Source organism: Felis catus, chromosome D1, assembly GCF_018350175.1.
Source record: "Felis catus isolate Fca126 chromosome D1, F.catus_Fca126_mat1.0, whole genome shotgun sequence".
NCBI lineage: Eukaryota > Metazoa > Chordata > Mammalia > Carnivora > Felidae > Felis > Felis catus.
The window spans coordinates 57,129,057-57,151,795 of record NC_058377.1 but is presented as its reverse complement, the minus strand read 5'-3'; the positions used below and the strand labels follow the sequence as shown (position 1 = coordinate 57,151,795).

Sequence of the window (22,739 nt, the reverse complement as noted above, 5' to 3'; positions counted from 1 at the left end):
TAGATTCTTTTTATGTTAGCTATAACTTATTAGGTAGGAATCAGGATCCTCTATACGGCTATCACTTCAGGGATTTATGTCTTTTTCTTTTGTTTTTGATAGCTAATAATTCCTTTCCTTATATTTTGTGGGAAGCACCTTATACTTTGTGGGAAGCACCTTACACTTTGTGGGAAGCAATGTGGAATAATGAGAAAGAGAATGGGTTTTGAAATGAAAACTCCGTTGAGTCTGGCTTTACCACTTCCTGTCACTTTGGGCAAATTTCTAAAACCCTTACTGTTATCTATAAAAGAAGGATGTTAGTCAGTTTGAGCTGCCTTATCAAAAATGCCATAGAATGAGTAGCTTAAACAACTGAAATCTTTATCTCATGATTCTGGAGGCTGGGAAGTCTGAGTTCAGGGTGCCGGCATGGGTTCTGATAAAGGCCCTTCTGCTTGCGGACAGCCTTCTCGGATCCTCACATGGTGGAAAACAGAATAGAAACAAGCTCTCGTGTTCTTGAAAAAAAAGTTGTTGTTTTTTTTTTTTAACATTTATTCATTTTTGAGAGACAGTGTGAGCGGGGGAGGGGCAGAGAGAGAGGGAGAAACAATCCGAAGCAGGCTCCAGACTCTGAGCTCTTAGCACAGAGCCCAATGCAGGGCTTGAACCCACGAACTGTGAGATCATGACCTGAGCCGAAGTTGGACGCTTAACTGACTGAGCCACTCAGGCGCCCCTTGTGTCTTTTTGTAAGGGCACTAATCCCTCCCATGAAGGCTCTACCCGCATGACCTAATTACTTCCCAAAGGCCCACAGCCCAATACTATCACATTGGGGTTAGAATTTCAGCATCTGATCTGTGGGGAGAGACAAAAACATTTGTCCATAGCAGATGGTAATTGTTCTTAGTAGCGTTATCATAGGGATTAAAAGAGATGGTGTATGTAAAACATTTAGCACACTACATAGGACACATTGTGCACTCAGTAATAGCTCTGGTTATACCTCCCTCAAATTCTGTGGATAAGAACCAAGTGAGATTACTTCAGCCACGTATACATTTGTTAAATTTAAACTGAAAGTTAACATTTTAGAAATCTTTTCCTTTTGTTTCTTTATAAGATTGTTTAGACATCTTTTCAAGAAGTAGCTGTTGACACTATGTTATGTCCCTCACTCTGAGAATGTAAAACATGTAGTCCCTGTTACCCAGTGAGGGGGATGTTATATAAATCCAGCTAACTGTGATGCAGTATATTAGCTTTGCATAATTAATAGCAACAACAGTAGCTAATTTTTAATAACTACTTGTGTGTACCAGGCATTTTGCTGTTTTTTAATTACAGTATTTAATCCTCATACTAACGTGTGAAATAGATATTTTTATCTTTATTTTACAATTGAGCAAACTAAAGCTATAGAAAGATTAAATTATGTGCTCTTGCAAAAATAAACATTAAGAGAAAGATTAAATTATTTGCCCAATATCATCCATTAAATAGGAAAGTGAGAATTAAAACTCAAGTAGTCTGACTCCAAAGCTGTATCTTTTAACCACTATATTGTGCTCCTTTGCATAGTAAGGGCTGCCTTATTAAGTGAAGAAAGAATGCATTTGCCTACATCTGTAGTGAATCTAAATTCAGTTAGGTTCTGATTTGAATATAGTATGTCTTTGAGAAGAAGGCCACAAACAGAATCTGCCTTGGGGTTGAGTTCAGAGATTAAGGCAAGTAAAAGTAAGTTTCTATCACTGAAGAAGGGACAGTTTTATGGTGAACCATGTGTTTATAAGTTAGCCCTAAGTAATTTAGTTGCCTGTCACTTACTGGCTGTGTGATGCTTAATATCCCTGGACTCTAGTTTTCTAATCCGAAGGACACTGGTTTCCATATTGAGAATCTGCTTAAGGCCTATCAGTGGTACTAGCAGTTTAACAGTGGATGCAAATTGACCTGCATAAGGGATATCATCCTGAAATTTTTAGACACACAACATAAAGAACTTCCTGTAAGGGAAAGAACATTGTATATGAAGGATCAGGAATCAGAATGGCTTCAGGAATCTCAGGAGTCCCTTAAACTCTTGAGACAATGGAATAAAACTTTAAATTTTTTGAAGAGAAATTATTTGTATTAATTGTGAGGGTAGACTAAAAGGATGTTTTCAGATGTGTAGTCTCAAAATTGATTTCCTGTGTGCATTTTTCAAGGACCCACTAGAGGATGTGTTCACCAGATCAAGGGAATAGTAAACTGAGAAAAGAGTAAGACATGGTATCTAAGAAAAGGGGGTCCAGCCCAAGAGGAGGTTATGGGAACCCCCAGGGTGGTGGTGAAGGGAAATTCCAGGATGATAGCTATACAGCAAGCCTGGAAAGCAGTCCACCCAGATCAAAGCAGGTCAGGAGGCTCTAAGACCAATTACTCCAAAAAGATGAAATTCACAGAATGATGAATATTTTTGCACATATTGACAGGAAATTTAAACAATTGGGTGAGAATTCGAAATATCACTATATTGATGATAAATACATTGATTGAAAACAACAACCAAGGGGCGCCTGGGTGGCGCAGTCGGTTAAGCGTCCGACTTCAGCCAGGTCACGATCTCGCGGTCCATGAGTTCGAGCCCCGCGTTGGGCTCTGGGCTGATGGCTCGGAGCCTGGAGCCTGTTTCCGATTCTGTGTCTCCCTCTCTGTCTGCCCCTCCCCCGTTCATGCTCTGTCTCTCTCTGTCCTAAAAAATAAATAAACGTTGAAAAAAAAAGAAAACAACCAAAACAACAGTAGCTCCCAGGAAAACAAAAAGTGATCAGGAAAGAAAAAGTAATCCTAGTATAATACATGACTCATCTGTGAATAGCATTTATGATTATAGTGTACAGTTTGGATAATCTAGCCAAAATTAAGGTGTAAGACCAAATCACTAGTGATCTACTATGATGTATTAAAAAGATGGTGGGGGGGGTGAGCAGAGAAAATTAATGTGAGTGTGGCAGGGGATGAAAGGGCTCAATTTCCTCTTTTGTTGTGAGAAGTCAATAGATTTAATGCCAAAAACTGAGAAATTAAGAAATAAGAATGTAAACAATTTTTAAAGCAATACAGAGATGAATATTAAAAAAAAAATTCAGCCAAAAGGAAATAAAAGTAGTGTCTGAGGAGGGGAATTGACAATAGCAATGGTCTTAAAGTCAATGCCTATGATTGTTGATTGGGCCCAGTATACATGTAACTGTACCATGCAAGAGGGAGTGTGGGAAAGAGGAATTGTGTGAAGTTACAGCATTGCTATATCTTAATTGGCAGTACTGCCTGTATCAGGGATCCCTAAGTCCACTTGGTTCAAGTGATTCACTAGGACTGATACACAGGACTGAGTATGTAGTTTTACTTGTGGGCAAGATTTATTTCAGCAAAAGGAAGAGGTGCATAGGATGAAGTCTGGAGGAAACCAAGTACAAAATTCTGAGAGCCCTCTGCCAGTAGCGTCCTAGAAATTGTGCTTAATTCCTCCAGTAACAGTATGATGTGACGGTACGTATGGAGTGTTGAGTGTTGTCTGCCAAGGAAGCTCACTACAAACTCAGTGTCCAGGTTTTTTACTGGGAGCTGGTTAAGTATGCACCCTCTGCCTAGCCTGTGGCAAAACTCCAGACTCCTAGAAAGAAAACTCGTGTGTAGCATAAACTACATCATTTATACAAACAGCTGAAGCACAATGAGCCACTCTTACCACTTAGGGAAAGTTTTATATCCGTGTAAGTCACTGTTTACCAGCCAACTTTCCAAATACCAAGCAAGGGCCAGCCTTGGAAGCAGGCCTTTCTAAGGATGGCGGTCTCAGGCCTATCTTAGCTCTTTTCTGCACAGACCTTTCTTGGTAATTTATCCTGTGAGGTCCCATATGAAAGAAACCAACCTTTGCTTTGTCTTTTTATTACAAAAGGAAAGCAATTGCCCTTATGGTGTAAGAAGATAAGAGAGAGAAGGAAAAAAAAGTTTCTTAAAATGCTCTGAATAGCAGGAGAGAGAAAAATGGAAGAGTAGTATACATTTTAGTTGAGCAATTTTTGAGAATGACAGAAAATAAGTCAGAAAAGTAAGCATCTAATGTCCACCCTCCTGCCCTTTTTCTAGATGTGTCTCTGACTATAGCAGAGATGCTATTTTCTCTGAATAGGGTAAAGGTTTTCATGCACACAAAACGGATGATGCTCCCATCTCTTCAGAAATCATAAACTTTGTGAGTCAGTGGAAATGTTCCTGTGCCACTTACTGAAGATTGCTTCTAGCTGCCAGACAGTGGAGGTAGAGCTGGGGCTATTTCAGCACATGCTGTAATAGCTTCTGTGTTTTATCCCCCCCAGATTGCTGAGAAATTATCCTCTAAGTTGTAAAGGCAAGTTTCTTTAATGTACTGCAGATAGTGATGTGTAGCTGAGTGTCTATGAGAATATGATTTTTTCTTTTTGGAATGACCCCAAAATGTTTTAATGACTTTGTTTCACAAATAATTTTAATTATGAATTCTGGCTGTACAGGTTCTTTCTTTTGCTTGCTGTTATCAAAATGGTATTTGCCACGAGTAATTTTCTCAAAGAAAATTCTTGTTTTTATGAGATACCAAAGGCAAAAAACCTTGATTGATTTTTAATCACTTGAAGTATGGCTGTTGTAGTTCATGTTTTTTCTCTCAACAAACTTCACAGAACAGTTTTTCTTTTTTGTGTAATAGTACATAGGATCACAGTTTTAAAAAACAAGTTTGTTGTGTTATATTTCTACAGATGTTTAGTCTGTCTCCTTATTTCTCATATGCAGTATCTGAACTTGTGCTCAATCAGAAAGATAAATATGAAGTTCTCTTCTCTTTCTGTAAAATCTATTGCTATTTTGTATTGGCCTGCTGGTTTGTAATTTTTATGAAATGCGGTATTCGCTTGATATAAAAAACTAAGAGTTGGGCATTGTGCTGGGGCACCTGGGTGGCTCAGTCGGTTGAGCATCTGACTTTGGCTCAGGTCATGATCTCAGCTTGTGAGATCACGTTGGGCTCTGTGCTGACAGCTCAGAGCCTGGAGCCTGCTTTGGATTCTGTGTCTCCCTCTCTCTCTGCCTTTCCCCAGCTCATGTTCTGTCTCTGTCTCTCTCAAAAGTAAATAAACATTAAAAAAAAAAAAAACTTAAAAAAAATTTTTTTTTTTAAGTTGGGCAATGTGATCTATAAAAGACAGGTTTATCAGATTATTTGTAGCACCCTGTTCCACTTAAGCTTTGTTCATGGAATCACTCACATTTGAGAATTTTTTTTACTATATGAAATGTTCACATGTTTAAAAATTAAAAAGGCATACATTAAAGAGTCAGTCCCACCCATGTCCTTCTACCTTCTCAAGATATCTGGGTACACTACAAGTTTGTTTAACCAGTCCTCTGTAGTTGAGTACTTGAGTTACTTTTTGTTGTTACAAATGCTGCTTCAGTGAGTAGCCTTGTATATTATTTCCTGTGTATGCACATAGGGACAATTTCCCAGAAGTGGAATCCAAGGTGATAAATTGCCTTAGTAGGTGTTATACCATTTTGAATTTCTACCAGCAGTGTGTGAGATAATCACTTGCTTCTAGCTAGCACAGTATTGGAGAACCTTTCTAAACCTCTGTAGATGAGAGAAATTGAAGTGGAGTTTGTCCAAAGTCCTATAACTAATAATAGGACTTGATTTTTAATTCAAAATGTTCTTTCCAACAGACTACACTGGATTTGCTGTTTTCCTACAGTTAAGACATACTGGTAAAATATAAAAGTTGTTAGCTGATGAACATGTATTAAAAGAGATGTTCCTCATCTTGTTAGTGTCTGAAAGTTCATGGGTGTATATTGTCTGAGTTTTGTGGTCACAGAATGAAAGGATGAACAAGTGGAGTTCTTCCCTATTCCCACATTTGGGTGAAATGGGGATGGGATATGTGAGTTCACACTGTAGTCTCTGTAGCCCAGATTGAGCTTTCTAGCATAGAAGACTGGCAACATCATATGAGTACCACCTGATTCTAGTGACCTAATCTCCTTCAATTTCATTTTTAAGTGTTTTTTTGTCTTTTAGCTGTGTAACATCAGAAGACAAAGAGTAAATGTTACATGTACTTGAAAGGTGGTCTTGTTAAGTAAAAACTTCAAATAAATTTTAAAGATCTAATTGGCTTTATTAATCGATTCATGAATCAGGCAGCATTCCATCTAGTGGGTAGAGGGAAGCTCCAAAAGGCTACAGAAACAAAGATTTTTAAAGCTAGAGAGGGAGTGGAAAAAAGGAAATTATTAGCAAAGAAGCCATTGTTTTAAGCAAGATCACCCTTAAGAGAATGGAAGGGGCCTATCAGTAAATTTCCTAGTGCTGACCAGGAAATTCCTGTATTAACTGGATATATTTCTGGGGAGTTGAAACTGCAGTTAGGTACTAGGTCTTATGTTGTTTTTTGAACACTTAAGGAAGTAGTTCATGTTACTTTCAGTAAGATGCCATGCCTGGTGATGCACAACTTTTCTGTTTTACAGTGGAAAATTGATGATAAGCCTGTAAAAATTGACAAATGGGATGGATCCGCTGTGAAGAATTCTTTGGATGATTCTGCCAAAAAGGTATTTTCTTTTTTTTTTTTTTAATTTTTTAATTTTTTTAATGTTTGTTTATTTTTGAGAGAGGGAGACAGAGTGCAAGCGGGGGAGGGGCAGAGAGCGAGGGAGACACAGAATCTGAAGCAGGCTCCAGGCTCTGAACTGTCAGCACAGAGCCCGACGCGGGGCTCGAACTCACAGACTGCGAGATCGTGACCTGAGCCGAAGTCGGACGCTTAACTAACTGAGCCACCCAGGTGCTCCAAAAAAATATTTTCTTGAGGTAGGGAGTCTGTTAACATACGTACAGCTTATGGCACATCTGCGGGATCTTTTTCTTTTGTGACTGGGAATGACCGTAGTTTTTAGTTGTAGGAATTGAGCCATAAAGCAGTTTCTAAAATCCTTAACGTTATATGAGGGAATATGCATTAAAATGTTAGCTACCTCAAGCTTCTGTCAAATTCTCTAATTTTTGAATTACAGAAAGCTGGTAGTTTATTGTTTTTGAGGTTAATTAGCCTAGAGCCAACAGGGTTGAGGGGAATATAGGATATTCATTCATGATTGGTCATCTCTCTATTTAAAAAGGGAAGAGAAACTTCCCTTCATCCCACGGGCAAAGTTGAGGATTAAAAAAAAAAAAACACAATGTGTGAGAAGTTAATGAACTTTTTCTCTGGGATCATTGTGAACAGCTTGAGTCTTTTTTGCTTAGAGTGGTGAAATCCTGATTGGAGAGAACTACTTGGTAATTTATATGATCCTTAATATAACTTTTACATGGAAATCAAGACTAAAAACAGGTACTAGGAAGGAAGCAATTCTGTGAGCTTGATTCCTTGTTCTTTTTACTAGGTACTTCTGGAAAAGTACAAGTATGTGGAGAATTTTGGTCTGATTGACGGTCGCCTCACCATCTGTACCATCTCCTGTTTCTTTGCCATAGTGGCTTTGATCTGGGATTATATGCACCCCTTTCCAGAATCTAAGCCTGTTCTGGCTTTGTGTGTCGTATCATATCCTTTATTTATGCTCAGGTTTGTTCTCTAGTGACTGTTTATTAGAATCTCTACTGATCATCCTCCCTGCTCCCTACAAAAAACAAACTTTGATTCTGGGGCCTGCTACTGTTAGAATTTAACAGTATGAGCCATGGGCATCTGTAGTTGTAGGTAGTAATTATCATTGATATTTTAAATTTAGTGTGGTTATTTTATCTTTAATTCTGTTTACTTGTTAATGTAGAGGTCATTATAATCCATGTGTGAGTGCCTAATAGCAAACCACACATTATAGTGAGACCCAGTTCTTCTCATTTCTAGCCTACCGCATTTCCATTAGACCCAGTTTGCTTTAAGACACTCATTCCGGGATATTAGGAAAGGATCAGATTTTGGAGATTCAGGTTTCCTTGAAGCTGAAGGGCTGGACTGAGAGTTAGTGAGTATGAGTAGAGGTGTGGCTTGTATAACAGAATTAAATCCTATTCTGGAGCTGGAGGACCTGGGTTTGAAATGGAAGTTGTTTTGTGATCTTGTGCTAAGAACTTACTGGAGTCTGCTTGAATGCTGCTCAGTTACATATATATGCAGTAGACATTCAGAATTACAAAGATTTTTTTTTTTTTTCTTTTTTTTGAGAACGAGAGAGCGAGCTCGTGCTTGTGTGCACGCAAGCTGGAGAGAGGGAGTGCTCAAGCTTGTGTGGTCAAGCCAGAGAGGGGCAGTGAGAGAGGGAGAGAAAGAATCTTAAGCAGGCTTGGCGTCCAGTGCAGAGCCCACTATGGGGCTTGAACTCATGACTGTGAGATCATGACCTGAGCCAAAATCAAGAGTCAGGTGCTTAACCAGCTAAGCCACCCAGGTGTCCCTGAAATATTTCTAAAAAAATGTACTTTGGGAATTTTTCTTCTAGCAAGCCATTTAATAAAGCAGGCCCTGATTAAAAATGGTATTCTCCAAATTGATCCCAAATTATAGTCCCAGAATTGGCACCTTGACTTCTTTCAATAATCAGATAAATCATCCCAGTATGAATTTTTTCACCATTAAGGTGGTTCCAGAGAATATGTTGTAGGTTCTGGAGACAGTCCCCAAAGGAATTCCAAAAGAGGTTTAAACAATGAGAGCAACATAATTATAAATATATGACCTCCCAAGAGAACTACCGTGATAAAATTTCATTTGTTTGGTGTTTAAAGTAAACATCATGGTATTTTTTATAATCGTGTCGGTTCCATATGTAATGGTAATGACTTCTCTGTGCCCAACACTAAAAATGCATACACACACACACACACACACATACAGATATATATGTATATGTGTGTGTGTTCTTTTGTGTGTGTTTGTGTGTTTTTTCCTTAACTTTATCTGAACCTATTTTGTGATGATGGGGATCCTGACCATTTATACCTCATATAAGGAGAAGAGCATCTTTCTTGTGGCCCACAGGAAAGATCCTACAGGAATGGATCCTGATGATATTTGGCAACTGTCCTCCAGTCTCAAAAGGTATGACTATCCTCAAAGACTATTAAATTCTGCTGTCGGATTCTCTCTGGGAGTTGAGTCATTTTCAACAGACTATTTTATTGTACGCTTACTCCATGCAGATCATAGAACCAGTCATGTAAAATGAAGAAAGGGGTATGAATGGTCTAGAAGGTTTTTCCTAACATTGTACTTCTGAGTTTGTATTATCACAGAAGTGCTCTGAGGATAAAGTGTTGGAGGAAGTACTTTGGTAGAAGGATGAAGAATGAGTCTCTTTCCTTGTGGCCAATAAATGAAGCCAATTAGAATGCAGAACTAAGAAGGCCAAAAGTGTGAAGTGAATTATCTTTGAAGAACCCCATTAGCTTCTATATCTTCCGTGATCTTGACTACAGTCTGTGTAGTCAGAAATTTTTGCAGCAATGTACTGGGCAACTCAGAGAATCACCTTTCCAAATTCCTGACCAGCTGTGGGTATAACTTAGTACAACTGACACCTGAGGTCTTTTTAGGTATCCAGAGCTGGGTTTAAGTTCTAGCTCATCTCTTTATAGCTGTATGATGTTTGGTATATCATGTAAACTATTTGAGCTTTAGTCAAAACCGGATCAAGAATGACTCATAGAGTTGTTGGGAAGATGCCAGCTGGTACATATACCAAGTATAAAAATAGCAAACGTTGGTGAAGCGTTAACCATATACTGGGTATCGTGCCAAGTGCATTATCTCATTTAAATCTTAGAACCACCCATTTTATAGGTAAGAACACAGACCCAAAGGGTTTAATTAATTCCTAGAGCCCAAAAGTAAATTCTAGCTGGTATTCCAGCCCATATCTGAGCCCAGAACTCACGCTCTTAGTCACTGTCCTAAAAACACATGGGACAGTTCCTAGCACATAGTAGGCTCTCAAATTACAAGTATGGTTATTCACATATATGATGGTAAGCATAGCATCAACACCAAACAGCCTCTTCTTACTGGCTTGTGCCAATGCCTATGAGGAGGAGCAGAATGTGATTCTGATGTTCTAGCTGGGTTCTCCTGGCAGGGTCCCCAGCTGCCCTTTGAACTCAGCCATCATAAGTCTATACCTTGTGCCAGGTCCCTAAAACAGTTGTAGAATTCTAGACCCTAGCAGCATCTTGATTTCATTATTTCCATTCACGCATTTCATCTCATTCATACACACATTCTCATTTTTTTGACAGCTTTATTGAGATATAGTTCACATACCGTACAGTTCACACATTTAAGTGTACACGTCATTGGTTTCTAGTGTGTTTTCAGATATTGCAACCATCACCACAGCCAACTTTAGAACATTTTTATCATCTCAAAAAGAAACTCTGTACCCTTTAGCTATCTGCTCCCCTGCCCCCCCCCCCCCACACACACTCATTCCCTCAGCGTTCAGTCACCATTAATCTGCTTTCTGTCTCTATAGATTTCTCAGTTCCAGATATTTCATGTGAGTGGAATCATACAGTATATGATCTTTTGTGACTGGCTTCTTTCACTTAGCATAATGTTCCAAGATTCCCCATGGTGTAGCAAGTGTCGATATTTTATTCCTTTTTATGCCAAATATTCCGTTACATGGCTATACCACGTTTTGTTAATCCATTTATCAGTGGATGGACATTTGAGTGGTTTCCACCTTTTGGCTATTGTGAATAATGGTGCTATAAACAGTCCACCTACAAGTTTTTGTGTGGACATAATGTTTTCATTTCTCAGGTAACTTACCTAGGAGAGGAATTGCTGGGTCATACGGTAACTCTTTTAATTGCTTGAGGAATTGCAGACTGTTTTCTGTAATAGCTGCACCATTTTCAATCCCACTAGCAGTGCACAAGGGTTCTGGTTTTTTCCACATTCTCTGCTGATTTTTACCAGCTGCCACATTATTGTTTCCTGTGGTGAGGAGGTATGCCACCTCTGTTCCTTCTCACTGCACTTAAATATAGACTCTCTTCTCTTTCCTTGAAGATAGCTCCTGGCAAAAAAAAAAAAAAAAAAAGAAGAAGAAGAAGAAGAAGAAGATAGCTCCTGGCTCATTGGCATTCTCTCTAACATAGCTCCTTTGGAAGTCTTGGTGATTTCATTATCCAAATAGTTGATAATTCCTGTTCACTGGCCTCTCCTCTGATCATCTTGTTTTCTACCATGGTTCAAACACTTACTTCCCTGGACATACCCTAAACCTTGCTGATACTGGTAACTAATTACCTTCAATGATTTCAGTTTCAGTATCCCGCTCTATGACCATTGCTTCCTATTTTTCTAGTTCTCTTGTCCCAGTGGTTCTTCAGCCTCACTAGCATCTCTAATGCATTGAGCCTCCCACCTTTTCACTGTCTCTTTTGTCTTTCATTGTCTTACTTCCTCCTTACCCATCTTCGGTTCCGTGGCATTTCTGTAGTCCAGTTACTCTCACTGTCCTAAAGCATCCTTTATACCTTCTCCTCTGTCTTCATACCTATCCTACTCTCTCATATTTACCCTCCTATTCTTTTGTTGCTGAGAAAATCAAAGCAGTCAGAAGCCCCCATCATTACCTGCTTGTGGTGCTCCTCATAGTCTGTTTCTTCCGGAGTTCCCATCTAAAGCCTCCTCTCCATTTATCCACTAGCTTCTCTCCCTTCTCATTTACATGATGTTTCCCTCTCTGCTGGATCATTTCTTGTGGCATACAAACATGCTGTAATTTCTTCCAACTAAAAAAATTGGTTTTGTTCTCCTTATTCTCCCCACATGGTCTTATTTCTCTGCTCCCCATTTCTTCTCTCTGTATCTCTTGGATCTGTTTGTCTTTATATCTCTTTCATCCTTGTACTCAATCAGCATTTGACAGTGAATCGCTCACTCCTTGTTACACTTGCTTTTTAACTAGGTTTCTAGGATACCATAATCTCCTAATTTTCTTCATACCTTAATGTCTGCTTTTCTAGTCGCTTTTATGATTCTTCAGTATTTGAAGGAACAGCTCTAAATTTGAAATGCCACACTAGTGCTTGTTCCTAGCACCTCTTCTCTATCTATATTCACTAAGTGTAATATTATCTAGACTTTCAAGACTTTAAATACCATCTTTATACTGAAAATCTCTAAATCTGTATTTTCATCCTAGACCTATCCTGAACTCCACTTTTCTGTTTGACATTGGATCCTATTTAGCATTTCAAAATTAACATATTCAAAACCTAAGCCTGCTATCCCTCATCCAAACCTGTTCTACCTCCAGTTTTCCCATCTCAATAAATGGCACTTCCATCCTCCTATTTACTCCGGCCAGTACTCAGTCATTTTGACTCCTCTCTCTCAGTCTTTCCAATAGTCTGTCAGCAAATCCTGTCAGCTCTGTCTTCTAAATATATTCAGTCTAATCACTTGCCATCTCTACTGCTACCCTCATCTCTCAGGTCACTGTAATAATGTCCTCATGGACCTCCACAACTGCTCTCCCTGCTCATAGTCTATTTCCAGTACAACAGGCAGAGTGATCTTTTTAGAGCATAAGGCACTTCAACTCAATCCTCCGTTCAAAACCCTGTCACTCTGAGAAAAATCTAAACTCCTAAGTCCAGCTTAGAAGTCTATACTCCTCTATTCTCTGCACCCCACACATAAGCACACATACCCCTTCTTTCCTGTGGCTCTCCTCTCTCATTCCGTCATGTTCTTCAGACATTCCAGGCATGTTCTTGCCTTAGGGCTATTGCATTTGCTGTTTCCTTGCTTGGATTATTCTTTTTCCAGAAAACTTGTTCTTCCTTTCTTTAGGGCTCTGCTTAAATATCTGCTTAGTGAACCCTTTTCCTGCCTGCTATATTTAAAAGGACATCATAGGGGCACCTGGGTGGCTCAGTTGGTTAAGCGTCCGACTTCAGCTCAGGTCACGATCTCGCGGTCCGCGAGTTCGAGCCCCGCGTCGGGCTCTGGGCTGATGGCTCAGAGCCTGGAGCCTGCTTCCGATTCTGTGTCTCCCTCTCTCTCTGCCCCTCCCCCGTTCATGCTCTGTCTCTCTCTGTCTCAAAAATAAATAAACGTTAAAAAAAAATTAAAAAAAATAAAAGGACATCATATTTTCTGTTTTATTGTTGGTTCTTTCATATACGCTAAAGTCCCAAAAGACACAGCTTTGTCTGTGGTGTTCACTGCTGTATATCCTTAGCATCTGAAACTGCTTGACATGTGTAGTTGGTACTGAATAAGTATTACATAATTATTATATAATAACATTTATATTTTCCTGAAAATATTTTAGATGTAATTGTTATATATTACATGTAAGTTATATAACATATAATAATAAAATATTAATGAGTATTTATTTCTAAAGTGCATCAGATCACAACTCATCAGATCATGTCCTACCATCAAAGCCATGGAACTGCCAGTGAAACTGGGCCTAAAAGTCCCAAATTACGGAAATCAACTAACAGCAGTTGGCTGGAGTTTGAGAAAAATTTTGAGGTGTTGAAAATAGTTTAAAGACCATCACTCACAGCTATGCGGGTTGGGAATAACTGGCTAGCCAAGGGTTTTTGTTTGTTTTTTTTTTTTAGTATGGTTGACACATGGTGTTATATTAATTTCAGGTGTACAGCATAGTGATTCATCAGCTCTGTAGGTAGCTCACCAGGGTAGCTGCCATCTGTCACCCTGCAGTGCTGTCACAGTACATTGACTATACTCCTGTGCCTTTTGTCCCTGTTACTTATTCCATAACTGGAAACCTGTATCTCCCACTCCGCTTCACGTATTTTGCCCACCCCCCAGCTACCTCCCCTCTGGCAACCATCAGTTTTTTCTCTGTATTTACAGGCCTGATTCTGCTTTTTGTTTATTTATTCATTTGTTTTGTTTAGATTGTACATATAAGTGACATGATGTGGTATTTGTCTTCCTCTTTTTCCATTTAGCATAATACCCATAAAGTCCATCCATATTGTCCCTCCTGAATGAGAGGATCTCATCCCTTTTTTGTGACTTTCTTATCTATTCATTTGTTAATGGACACCTGGGCTGCTTCCATATCTTGGCTCTTGTAAATAATGCAGCAACAAATACAGGGCTATTTCAAATTAGTGTTTTCATTTGGGGGAGTGGGGTGGCAAATACCAAGTAGTGGAATTACTAGATCATATGATAATTCTATTTTTAATTTTTTGAGGAACTTCTATACTGTTTTCCACAGTGGCTGCACCAATTTACATTCTCTACAACAGTCCACAAGTGTTCCTTTTTCTTCACATCCTTACCAACAATTGTTATTTCTTAGACAATAATTTATTGAGGTATGATTTTTTGAGCACTGGTTAATAATAGGTACTGTTTTAACCATGGCAGTGATCTTGAAAATTATGTGGTAGTTTTCCTATTTTAAACATGCAGAAACACGCTTAAGCAGTTGCTTCTGTAAAGATAATAACAGCTTGACAATCTACTGAATGTGCCCTAATTAAATGGAGACAGAAACTGTTAGATCATGGTCAGGGGAGGAATGTCAGCCTGCCAGAGGTTGATTTTTATTAACACTTTTGAATTGGTGGATATAGCAAAGGACCTCAAGGTACTTAAGGTGTAGGTAAAGAATCTCTAGAATTCATATAGTAAAAGATACCCTCTGTCCTAGAATAAGGTAGAACCTGGAACTAGATTGATTATAGAGAACAAGCACTAGAGTTGTGAACAGCCTAGAATTGGTGATCATCTGTGAAAACACGAGTTCTTCATTTATTCATAAAAATTTGATTGTCTACCAAGTGCTAAACTAAGAGTAGAAAACAAATAAGACAGAATTCTTGTCCTCAAGAATCTCTGAGGTTAGCGAAGAGCACAGATACACAAACATCCTTTCAGTAGATAATTTCATTGACCACATGGGAGCTATCATTAGACCTTGCATCTGATAGGTGCTTAATAGTTGAATTGACGATTGATAGTGCAATGTATGACAAAGGTGAGACATCTGACCCAGTTTGGGAAGGCTTTCCCAGAAAACTTTATGCCCTAATATTAATAAATGGGAACTAGTCTGGTGAGATGGGAGAGAAATGTCTACTAGGAAGACCCTTCTAGCATAATAAGGGCAAAGTCCAGAGGTAAGAGGAGTGGTCTGTATGACTGAACAGTCTATGACAAGGTAGAGGAGTTGCACAGTAAGGCAGACACGGTAATACCAATGAATCAGAACTTGTATCTTGAAGGCAATTAGGAACCTCTGGAATTTTTTTTTTTTTTTTTTTTTTTTTAAAGATCTGTGTGTGACCTACAGCACCAGTAGCGAGCTCAGTCCTTTCTTCAAAAACAGTTGATGCTCTAGTATTACTAGTTGAATCTCTATGTTTGGATTTTGACTTCTTATCTTTGCTTAGGTTTGATGACAAATATACTCTGAAGTTGACCTTCATCAGTGGAAGAACAAAGCAGCAGCGAGAGGCCGAGTTCACCAAGTCCATTGCTAAGTTTTTTGACCACAGCGGGACACTGGTCATGGATGCATATGAGCCTGAAATATCCAGGCTCCACGACAGTCTTGCCACAGAAAGAAAAATAAAATAGCCAATTTTAAAAGCAGCCATCTTTCTGCTGGATCATGCTGAATTTCGGGATGAGGGAGAAGGAAGCAGAGAACTTAAAATGGATAAAGTAAGATATGTTAAAAATGTCCCTGTTTTGTCCTGAAATTTTAGTCCATTCTGGATAAATAGGATTTTCTAGTTCAGATATGAGAAGTTGTAGCTCTGATATCTAGCTTTAGCCTCCTAGGTCTGCTGATCGTGTTGTTTTGATTTGCTTTTCTAGAAAAGCATTTTTGCTAGCCATACAGACTTCTTCCTACCCAGCAGTACTTTATATCACATAGCTTTGTGCCATGCAGCATTTGAAGACTCAGTTTTTAAAATTGTTAACCTATTGCTGACCTTGTTGTGTTAATTCCTGTTTCAACAGCTATTTCTCTTAATTCAGGATACAACTTCTTGTGTATGACAGCTTTCCTTCACACACCATTTTTGTGGGTGTGTACATATCTGACTTGGGGGAGAATTGGGAAAAAACCACAGCTTTTTAATTTGTTTAAAACAGACCTTCTGCCTGTTACATTTTGTGCTTTTAACCAATTAAAGAAGCCAGTGGCATTTTTAGTTTTATATTGTCTTGTTTTCCACTAGTATGTACCTGTTGATTTGTTTGTGCCCTTTATTAACTGCCATTTTCTAAAATTTTTTTCAATAAAAGGAAAGAAGATGTGAAAAAATGGAGTCATAGTCTTGATGAAAGGAATGAACAGAGCAGCAAGTGTTAACAGGCTTACTACTATAGGTTCCTTTTGTTTTCTAGGCTGTTTTACTGGTCAGAAACCTGTGTGAATCTGTTGGTGAGGAACTGCTAGCTCTCCAGGGATAACAGTAACGACACAGTACTTTGTGCCCAGCCAGTGTTCCAAGTACTTGACGTGTATTAACTCATCAACGCTCACAGCAGTCCCAAGAAGTAGGGACTGTTACTATCCCCATTTTATAGATGAGAAAACTGAGGCACAAAAGTTGAATAATTGTCACACAGCTAGTATTAGAACTAGGATTTAAACCTGGTTTGTGTGGCTCCAGAGTTGTGAGTTGGTATCCTTTCCAGTATTTTCCCACTATAGTCGGAAAAAGACTGAGCACTTGCCCAACTCCTTTGACCTGTAGGAATATTGTCCCTCTGGCTCACAAAAGTACAGTTCCAGCTGAGCCTAGTACCTAAAACTATATTCAGTTTATAAGAAATTAACGCTTATCACATTTTCCTATGGGAATGTTGCTCTATCTATATAGTGCCACACAGTGGGGGGAATATGGAACATCACTGAACAGGGAGCTGAAGCCTTGGATTCTATACTCTTTACTCTTATAAACCTTGGGTAAGTCATGTAATTCTCTGAGGTTCTAGTTTCCTTTTTTCTTCTTTTTTTTTTTTTTTTTTTTTAACTTTCTTTTTAAGGTGATAGTCCTATTCTGTCAGCTATGGAGCTTTTGAAAGTGTATAATTAGATAATTGTATTTTTACAATGAAGGAATTATTGTTAGACACAAGGGTCCCAGGGCTTGTGGGCCTAGGAAATAAAACCCTCTCCACAGTGACTCCTTTGAGTTCTCATACCAGGTGTACCTTTTTGTTTTCATCACAGATCCGTGTCTTGCTTTGTTTTTTGTTTTGTTTTGTTTTGTTTTTTACAAAAACTGAATTATGTTGAAATATGTTCTACAGTTTTTGTTTTTTCCTACTCTCTTCCCCCACCTGTAGCTTGGGTTTGTTTTTGTTTTTTTTTTTAACTTAATATTTCTTAGGCACTTTCCCTGTCAGTATATATCGATCAAACTCATTTTTTTTTTGTTATTTAAAATTTTTATTTTTATTTTTGTAAGTAAACCCAACGTGGGGCTTGAACTCAAGACCCCAAGACCAATCCCATGTTCTACCACTTGAGCCAGCCAGCCACCCCCAGGTCAGACTCATTTTTAATAGTTGCATAATCTACCAGAGTATAAACATTGTAACTATTTCCCTATTAGAAGATATGTTTGTTTCTAGTTTTTCACTATTCCAAGGGAGGAGTGAGTTTAGGGGAGAGGGGGGGAAAGTAGGTCCTCAAGTTGAGAGAGACCAGAAACCTGGGTTGTTTTCCAACTTTATTCTAACTTGTGACCTCCAACAAATCTCGTTTCTTCTTTCAGAAGTATCTGACCCTGTCAAAGAAGTTTTGGATCAAAAGATCAAAAGTATCTTTTGAGATGATTTAGGCTCCTTACCCCCGGACATGCCCCACATAGAAAACACTTCTTAGGAATATGAAGATACAAGTCCTGTAATCCCTTCAATCTGCCCATAAACCCCACTTTGAGATTTCATAAGCTGCATGGATCTCTTAAGGATTTTTTTCCCTGACTCCAGAAACCATTTGAGGCAGTCTGATTTTCTAAATAAAGAAGTGGGTTAGCAGCCCGGCCATGTGTTGCACTTGGTCAGCCCCTCTTCCCACCCCCTGCCCCACTTGTGGTATTTTATGACAGTTTACATCACTTGAACAGGCTCGAGCCTCAGCGTGCGTTTGTGGGACTGCAGAGCACCTCTCGCCAGCTTTCAGCACCTACAGCAGCCAGTGGTCACCCCAGCCCATTTTGAGTGCCACTTGGCTGCTCTTCTCCCTCTTGAGTAGGTCTGCAGCACCCCTCCCACTGGGAAACTCTGACCCCCATCACGTTTTCCTCCTGGCTGTCAACTCCCCACACCCACCTAGGATGGACTTGCATCTTCCAAAATATAGAAGACTGTGAGGAGAATGGGGAAAGGTATCTAATGTTATTTGCAAATTTCAACTGCTAACATGTATTTAATGTTTGATGCTTTTACATATCTTTGTTTTAGAAACAGTCTTTTTGCTTCGGAACAACCTGATAGAATGGCAGAAAATGCAGAGTTCCTTTGAATACACACCAGTGGTATTTTTGGGGGTCCAGGTTCCTCCTAAGTTGAGAGCCCTTTCTCTCAACAACTGTTTACCCCTGGCTTGACACTCCTCTCCCTAGCCCAAACTTTGTCTCCCTGAGGGGAACCATCTGAGAATCCTGCTAAATCACAATATTCTTTGTAGAGCTTATCCATCCTGTTGCTGCTGACAGCCTCATGAAATAGAATATTCTTAACAACCCAGCCCAATGGTACATGTGCTCAACTCAGATGACTTCTGATATCGACAACTACTTTAAGAATAATTGCAAGGATTCATAACCTTTTTTTGTGCCCTGGATCTTTTTCACAGTCTGGTGTTATCTATGGCCCCTGATTCAGATTGAGAGCTTGAAATGCATAAATACATTTATTTTTTCCCCCAATTTATTTATTTACTTTTAAATTGAAGTATGGTTGACATACAATATTATGTTTCAGGTGTACAACATAGTAATTCGATGCTTCCATACATTCTGAAATGCTCAATGCTCACCATCTGAACCCATACAATGTTATTATAATATTAACTATATTCCCTATGCTGTACTTTACATCCTGTGACTTATTTTATAGCTGGAAATGTATACCTCTTTTATACCCCTTTTCTGGCTGGAAATGTATACCCACAACCCCTCCAGCAACCCTCTGTTTGTTCTCTATATTTAAGAGTCTCTTATGTTTTGTCACCCTCCCTGTTTTTATACTAGTTTTGCTTCCCCTTCCCTTATGTTCATCTGTTTTGTATCTTAAAGTCCTGATAATGAGTGAAGTCATACGATATTTGTCTTTCTCTAAATTTGCTTTAGCAAAATACCCTCTAGTTCCATCCACGTAGTTGCAAATGGCAAGATTTCATTCTTTTTGATTGTCGAGTAATACTCCATTGTGTGTGTGTGTGTATATACATATATACATATATATACATATACATACATATACATATACATACATATATATACATATATATATGTATATATATAAAATATATGCCACATCACCTTTATCGTTCATCCATCGATGGACATTTGGGTTCTTTCCATACTTTGGCTGTTGTTGATAGTGCTGCCGTAAACATTGGAGTGCATATGCCCCTTTGAAACAGCATACCTGTATCTCTTGGATAAATACCTACTAGTGCAATTGCTGGGTCGTAGGGTAGTTCTATTTTTAATTTTTTTGAGGAACCTCCATACTGTTTTCCAGAGTGACTACACCAGTTTGCATTCCCACCAGCAGCACAAAAGAGATCCTCTTTCTCCGCATCCTCGCCAACATCTGTTGTTGCCTTAGTTGTTAATGTTAGCCATTCTGGTAGGTGTGAGGTGGTATCTCATTGTGGTTTTGATTTGTATTTCCCTGGTGGTGAGTGATGTTGAGCATTTTTTCATGTGTCGCCTGGCCATCTGGATGTCTTTGGAGAAGGGTCTATTCATGTCTGCTGCCCATTTCTTCACTGGATTATTTGTTTTTTTGAGTGTTGATTTGATTAAGTTCTTTATGGATTTTGGATACTAACCCTTTATCTGATATGTCATTTGCAGATATCTTCTCCCATTCTGTCGGTTGCCTTTTCGTTTTGCTGATTGTTTCCTTCACTGTGCAGAAGCTTTTTTTTTTTTTTTTTTTATGAGGTCCCAATAGTTCATTTTTGCTTTTATTTCCTTTGCCTTGGGAAATATGTTGAGTAAGAAGTTGCTGCGGCCAAGGTCAAAGAGGTTTTTGCCTGCTTTCTCCTCTAGGATTTTGATGGCTTCCTGTCTTACATTTAGGTCTTTCATCCATTTTGAGTTTATTTTTGTGTATGGTGTAAGAAAGTGGTCCAGGTTAATTTTTCTGCATGTCGTTGTCCAGTTTTCCCAGCACCACTTCCTGAAGGGACTGTCTTTATTCCATTGGATATTCTTTCCTGCTTTGTCAAAGATGAGTTGGCCATACGTTTGTGGGTCCATTCCTAGGTTCTGTATTCCGTTCCATTGATCTGAGTGTCTGTTCTTGTGCCAGTACCATACTGTCTTGATGATTACAACTTTGTAATACAGCTTGAAGTTCGGGATTGTGATGCCTCCAACTTTGGTTTTCTTTTTCAAGATTGCTTTGGCTATTTGGGGTCTTTTCTGATTCCATACAAATTTTAGGATTGTTTGTTCCAGCTCTGTGAAGAATGCTGGTGTTATTTTGATAGGGATTGCATTGAATATGTATACTGCTTTGGGTAATGTTGACATTTTAACAATATTTGTTCTTTCTATCCAGGAGCATGGAATCTTTTTCCATTTTTTTGTGTCTTCAATTTCTTTCATAAGCTTTCTATAATTTTCAGTGTATAGGTTTCTCACCTCTTTGGTTAGATTTATTCCTAGGTATTTTATGGTTTTTGGTGCAATTGTCAATGGGACCGATTCCTTGATTTCTCTTTCTGTTGCTTCATTGTTGGTGTATAGGAATACAACTGATTTCTGTGCATTGATTTTATATCCTGCCACTTTGCTGAATTCATGGATCAGTTCTAGCAATTTTTTTTTGGAATCTTTTGGGTTTTCCATGTAGAGTATCATGTCATCTGCGAAGAGTGAAAGTGTGACGTCCTCCTGGCCGATTTGGATACCTTTTATTCCTTTGTGTTGTCTGATTGCTGAGGCTAAGACTTGCAATACTATGTTGAATAACAGTGGCGAGAATGGACATCCCTGTCTTGTTCCTGACCTTAGGGGGAAAGCTCTCAGTTTTTCCCCACTGAGGATGATATTAGCATTGGGTCTTTCATACATGGCTTTTATGATCTCTAGGTATGATCCTTCTATCCCTACTTAAAGGTTTTTATCAAGAAACGATGCTGTATTTTGTCAGATGCTTTCTCTACATCTATTGAGTCGATCATGTGGTTCTTGTCGTTTCTTTTATTGATGTGGTGAATCACATTGATTGTTTTGTGGACATTGAACCAGCCCTGCATCCCAGCTATAAATCCCACTTGGTTGTGGTGAATAATTTTTTTAATGTACTGTTGGATCCAGTTGGCTAATATCTTGTTGAGGATTTTTCCATCCATGTTCATCAGGGAAATTGGTCTGTAGTTCTCCTTTTTAATGGGGTCTTTGTCTGGTTTTGGAATCAAGGTAATGCTGGCTTCATAGACTGAACTTGGAACTTTTCCTTGCATTTCTATTTTTTGGAACAGCTTCAAGAGAATAGATGTTAACTATTTAAATGTTTGGTAGAATCCCTGGAAATCCATCTGGCCCTGGACTCTTGTTTTTAGGAGATTTTTGATTACTAATTTGATTTCTTTACTGGTTATGGGTCTGTTCAAATTTTCTATTTCTTCCTGTTTCAGTTTTGGTAGTTTAAAGGTTTCTAGGAATTTGTCCATTTCTTCCATATTGCCCATTTTATTGGTGTATAATTGCTCATAATATTCTCCTCTTATTTGTATTTCTGCTGTATTGGTTGTCATCTCTCCTCTTTCATTCTTGATTTTATTTATTTGGGTCCTTCCCTTTTTATTTTTGATCAAACTGTCTAGGGGTTTATCAATTTTGTTAATTCTTTCAAAGAACCAGCTTCTGGTTTCATTGATCTCCCCCCCCCCCCCCCCCCCCCCGATAGCATTGATTTCTGCTCTAATCTTTATTATTTCCTGCCTTCTGCTTTTGGGTTTTATTTGCTGTCCTTTTTCCAGCTCTTTACTTTCCAGCTCCAAGCTTTAAGGAATTAAGTTTAGGTTGTATATCTGAGACCTTTCTTCCTTTAGGAAGGCATGGATTGCTATATACTTCTCTCTTAGGACTGCCTTTGCTGCGTCCCAGAGGTTTTGGGCTATGGTGTTATTTTCATCAGCTTCCATGTAGTTTTTAATTTCCTCTTTAACTGCTTGGTTAGCCTATTCATTCTTTAGTAGGATGTTCTTCAGTCTCCAAGTATTTGTTACCTTTCCACATTTTTTCTTGTGGTTGATTTCGAGTTTCATAGCATTGTGGTCTGAAAATATGCACGGTATGATCTCAGTCTTTTAGTACTTGTTGAGGGCTAATTTGTGTGCCATTATGTGATCTATTCTGGAGAACGTTCCATGTGTACTGGAGAAGAATGTATATTCCGCTGCTTTAGGATGGAATGTTCTGAATA

General features: G+C 38.7%; 2 protein-coding genes across 4 annotated transcripts in view; both read left to right on the top strand.

The window, feature by feature from the left end:
- SPCS2 (signal peptidase complex subunit 2) overlaps positions 1 to 16,270 on the top strand; it is a 27,626-nt gene extending 11,356 nt beyond the window's left edge. Inside the window, exons 2-5 of the mRNA XM_003992723.4 lie at positions 6,553 to 6,636; positions 7,471 to 7,631; positions 8,994 to 9,128; positions 15,494 to 16,270. Of these exons, the coding sequence (XP_003992772.1) occupies positions 6,553 to 6,636; positions 7,471 to 7,631; positions 8,994 to 9,128; positions 15,494 to 15,680 (567 nt within the window). The 3' untranslated portion in view covers positions 15,681 to 16,270. The remainder of the gene's footprint in view (positions 1 to 6,552; positions 6,637 to 7,470; positions 7,632 to 8,993; positions 9,129 to 15,493) is intronic.
- An 813-nt stretch (positions 16,271 to 17,083) lies between these two features.
- NEU3 (neuraminidase 3) overlaps positions 17,084 to 22,739 on the top strand; it is a 31,495-nt gene continuing 25,839 nt past the window's right edge. For 2 of the 3 annotated variants that reach the window (XM_045038743.1, XM_045038740.1), the window contains exon 1: positions 17,771 to 17,884. Coding sequence is in view for 1 of the 3 variants with exons in the window: in XM_045038741.1 (XP_044894676.1) it covers positions 17,683 to 17,884 (202 nt within the window). In the remaining 2 variants the exon portion in view is untranslated. Of the gene's footprint in view, positions 17,885 to 22,739 lie in introns of all 3 variants that reach the window. The other variant, XM_045038741.1, reaches the window with a different exon arrangement.